This window comes from Apium graveolens, chromosome 2, assembly GCF_009905375.1.
Source record: "Apium graveolens cultivar Ventura chromosome 2, ASM990537v1, whole genome shotgun sequence".
NCBI classification, from domain to species: Eukaryota; Viridiplantae; Streptophyta; class Magnoliopsida; order Apiales; family Apiaceae; genus Apium; species Apium graveolens.
In genome coordinates this window covers 287,914,660-287,919,203 of record NC_133648.1, presented here as the reverse complement: position 1 = coordinate 287,919,203, position 4,544 = coordinate 287,914,660, and the positions used below count along the sequence as shown (strand labels likewise).

The 4,544-nt window shown below is 37.5% G+C and overlaps 1 protein-coding gene across 1 annotated transcript; it reads right to left on the bottom strand.

Moving 5' to 3' along the window:
* Window positions 1-1,716: 1,716 nt before the first annotated feature.
* Window positions 1,717-4,207, bottom strand: LOC141708579 (wall-associated receptor kinase-like 20). Its single transcript, XM_074512275.1, has 3 exons — window positions 3,354-4,207; window positions 3,003-3,059; window positions 1,717-2,907 (listed from the first exon to the last, which is right to left on the bottom strand). Exons 1-3 carry the CDS (start codon window positions 4,156-4,158, stop codon window positions 1,859-1,861), a joined length of 1,911 nt encoding a protein of 636 aa, XP_074368376.1. The 5' UTR covers window positions 4,159-4,207; the 3' UTR covers window positions 1,717-1,858.
* Window positions 4,208-4,544: the final 337 nt, after the last annotated feature.

Sequence of the window (4,544 nt, the reverse complement as noted above, 5' to 3'; positions counted from 1 at the left end):
GAAAGTAAAGTCGTCATGGGAGGGAAAAGTTAGTTACAGCTTGAGTTGCAGTTTGAGTCGGTTAGAATTAGGGGTGTACACGGTTTGACCAACCCGATCAATTCAAACCGAACCGACCCTATTTCGGCTAAACCAAACCGATTTTTTTCAACCCGATATATAGTTGGGTTGAAAAAATGTCAACCCAATTCAATTAGGTTGTATATGGTTTTCGATAATTTTAAACCAATCCAACCCAGCCCGATTAAAATATATATGTACATGCTAATAAGTTAATCCAAAATTATGTTTATGCCATATACATAGATCCATATATCTGTAACTCTAAATATAACTTATAACCTCCGTGTTCATAGTTCATTTCGTAACAACAATAGATGTTTGATTAGTATTATATTTTTTGTATTTATGATTCATTCCAATATTTAAAGCGTAAGTAATATTATTAGTACTTTTAATGTCGAAAATTAGATGCTTAAGACTATGAGGATTGCAATATTGTTTTGAACTATTTTCAAGTGTTTTAAACTTTGAAACCTTATATTTTATTATAATCTTTTATATTAATTTTGTATATTTAATAAACCGATCCAAACCGAACCAAACCGATCCAAACCGAACCAAACCGAAGTATACAAATTGGTTTGGGTTACAAATTTAAACAATTTGGGTTGGGTTGAAATTTTGATAACCCGAATTAATTGAGTTGAGTTGCTAAATTTTCCCAACCCGATCCGTGTACACCCCTAGCCCAAATATATTGATTTTGTACATATAAAGATCGGAGCAATGTGTAGATGGTCATTTCTAGCATTTGTCTTCTTATGCAAATATACAGCGTAATGTACCGTGTTTTTGGGGTAAATATACAATGGATATTCATTTTCTTCAGCTAGATATATTCATTATTGCACCAAGTATCAGTAGTTCTACAAAAAACCAATTGAGATCGCTGGATTCTTATTTCGAAGAACCAAGAAATAATAGAGCCAGCTAATGTTATTCAACTGCAAAACAGAATTATCTACTAGACCTTGGAAATCCAGCTTAGAAAAGGATGAAGCAATTTTAAAAGATGTTCTTAACAAATCCTCATGGCTTTGCCGAACTTCTGGCGAAAAAGGCGACCATTAGACATCTACGTTTCCTTATAAGGGATCTCACCCCACAAAATGACGCCTTTTGCAACAAACCCCCAACCTTGGTCACAACAATGCCTTAAGAGGCATCACAAAGAGATCGTATGTTGCCCCAGTAGACTGCCGGAGCAAATTTATCAGGAGACAATAGTGAGCTGGACTTGGTGGAGAGGTTTCGAACATTTAGCCGTTATCGCTATTCTGAAGACAAGTATTAGCCCAGGTTTCAGTTATGTTAACTTTTTGAGCAAGGAGGATGCAGGGAGAGCCATCATGTAGTTGAATGGTTAAGGGTTTGAAAATCTAGTTCCTTGCACGGAGGGAATTGTCTGTCTAAGGTTTTGGATCCATAATGATGTGGTCATGCTCTGTTTCATTACTTGTTTATCGTTGTTGTATTTCATACTATTTCTCTTGTACATTTTCAGCATATTGGTGAGGATATTGAGATATGCAGAACACTATTTTATTTAGCAATCTTCTTATTTGGAGATGTATCTGCAACTACTTCCTCAACTTGATAACATCAGTGGCAATATAGCATATTACCTAAAACTTACTCTGCAAAACAATCATATATCACACCACCAATATCTTTATACAGAATAATAAGATTACAACATTAAAAAGGGATTGTGCATAGAAAATCAAATCTAGTCTTATGAAAACAAGTGTTTGATCTTAGCAAAAAAAAACAAGTGCTTGATGCCCCCACTTTTTTACTCCTCTTTAGCTGATACAATACTAATAATATACTCAATTTCCTCGGTCACTTCTTTCATAGAAGGCCTGTTTTGTCTACGTTCCTCGAGACAACCAATTGCTAGAAATCCTAATGCTTTCATTGTCTCCAACTCCAGTTTGCTTGCACCCTCTTTGAGCATAGGATCAGCCGCGTCCATTAACCTCTCCTCCTCCACCATTCTCTGCACGTAAACTGCCAAGTTCACATCATCTGAAGGTCTATTAAAGTCTATGGCTTTCTGAGACGTCAGGAGCTCTAGTAATACTACCCCAAAGCTATAAACATCACTTTTGTCAGTCAACTGATAGTTCCTGTAATACTCCGGATCAAGATAACCGAGTGTACCCTGAGCACAAGTTGATATGTGACTCATATCTGTCTCAGCCAATCTTGACAGCCCAAAATCTGCAACCTTGGCATTCATCTTTTCATCGAGTAAAATATTGCTGGACTTCACATCTCGGTGATAGATTGGAGGAACTGCAGAGAAATGCAAGTAAGCCAGTCCCTCAGCAGTTGCCTGAGCAATATTTAGTCTGTTTCTCCATGACAGAACATCCCGATGTTGACCATGCAATTGCTCCAACAGATTCCCATTTGAGATGTACTCATAAACCATCAATGGTTGCTCAAGTTCAACGCAACAGCCAAGTAAGTGCACAAGGTTTTTGTGGTTGACCTGACACAAGATCCGAACCTCATTCAGAACTTGATCAGTGCCTTTACTGTTTCCAAGTTTAGCGCATTTGACAGCTACAACACTCCCGTCGTCAAGAATACCCTTATAAACTTCGCCAAATCCTCCAGAACCAAGTAGGCGATCCCTAGCAAAATTATTTGTTGCTTTCCTAATTTCTTTACCAGTAAAGTACTTTGCATATTTCCCCCCACCACTGGCATTCAGGATTTCTTCACGCTCTTTCTTTAAACGCTCCTGTGCTAATTTGATGCGTTGATGGCGTTTGTAAAGGAACAACCCTATGATGGCTGCAACGAGTGCTGTTCCCAAGCCCGCTGTTAAACCTATACAAAAGTAAATATAAATCAAGTCACATTTACTCATCAATCTAACTATCAGTAGCAGCAAACCAACATCGCACAAACTCATTGGTACATACCAGCTATAAGCGCAGTGTGATCTGCTGAACAATCCTTGCCATTTCCGCATGTTTCATCTGAATTAAAATTGCAAGACTTAAATCATTCATAACCCATCAAAAGATAAATTGCTAAAATAAGAACATCACACAAAACCTGAGAAGTAAAACTGTAAAAGAATGTAAAACAAATTGAAAAAGGTGTTTAGAAAAAAATTCCAATGTATTTTCCTGCTGAACTCAAAGAGTCTTGTAATTTTGCATATTCTTAGGACATTATACATAGAGATAAACAAAATATAAGAGTCTAAGTCTAACTTTCTGTAAAAAAAAAAAGAGACTTAAGGAGAGACATAGAGAGTAACTACTTACCGGGAGCGCAAGAGCCGAGAACAGGATCCCAATGAAATTTAGTAGTACAAAAACACCTCCTTAAGGCATTGTTGTTGTTGTTGTTGTGAGCCAAAGCGCAAGTAGAGTCAGAATTACAATCACTTTGGTTACGACAAACAGGTTCAGGGGGAGACACGTACTGTATCTCAAGTCCAGGTGCTGGCCACTTATTGACCGGCAAGGAGTAATCTAAATTAACGAAACTCCTATACGCCCGACAGCCCGATTCCCTGACACGAATGGAGTAGGAGTTGGTTGATCCACCAGCTCGAAACGTACAACAAAGATTGGAGTTGCCACACACAGATGCATCAATGGATTCATTAATGTAGGAATGACACAAGCTGCTGGCCGTGCAGTTTAAAGGCGACCTTAACAGTAAAGGCGTGCAGTTGAAGTAAAGGATGGTGTTACTGCTAGTGACGTTGAAAGGCAAGGAAGCGTTAAGCTGGACTCCTTCGGAAGTGATGTCACTTGTGACGCAAGTACTGTTATTGTTTACGAAATTAGCGGGTTTTATTACAAACCGCTGGTTTTGAGGTTGGGTTGATATTATGGGATAGGTATTGTTTAGCGTGTCGAATAAGAGCGTGCCACTGTCCTCGCACCGGACTTTGTAGTTGGGATCACCGCAGTTGGGTGCGGTGCTTAGAGGGTAAGGGACTGGCGTGGTTCCGCAGTTGGGACACACGGTGGCGGAGGATGCTAATATGGCCAAGTTCGTTAGTAAAACCGCACTCATCAACAGGAGGAGAACAACAAGCTGAAATTTTGCCATATTCATTTGGGAACCGATATTATCAAGGACAATGGATGCGCATGCGCCTTAAAATCTATATTCTCGTGCTATTTATATAAATTAGCCAATGACCCGCGCGCCTAGTGTTAAATTGGTTTATTTTTTTATATATTTAATTTTTTTATTTTAATTTTATTTATCTTTCAACTGTAATGGTCTTTTGTGTTATTTCTGATTGATTTTTTTTATTCTATCCTAAAAGATTAAAAAAGTTAAAGAAAACTTTTTATTTTCTTATAAATTTTAGTTTTTTCCTGCTAAAAACCCCATTTAACAATTTTTATAGTTGTTATAGACTTAATAGAAGGCATATATATTCTCAACAGTTAAGTTTACTAAATTTGATTTTTTTTTCATTTCCCCTTTTTATT

Excerpts from the sequence above, each read along its gene's own strand:
- LOC141708579 (XM_074512275.1), bottom strand. The coding sequence starts at position 4,158 with ATGAATATGGCAAAATTTCAGCTTGTTGTTCTCCTCCTGTTGATGAGT. Across the intron at positions 3,060-3,353 it reads TCTCGGCTCTTGCGCTCCCG|ATGAAACATGCGGAAATGGC; the intron begins GTAAGTAGTTAC and ends ATTTTAATTCAG. Across the intron at positions 2,908-3,002 it reads TCACACTGCGCTTATAGCTG|GTTTAACAGCGGGCTTGGGA; the intron begins GTATGTACCAAT and ends ACTTTTGTATAG.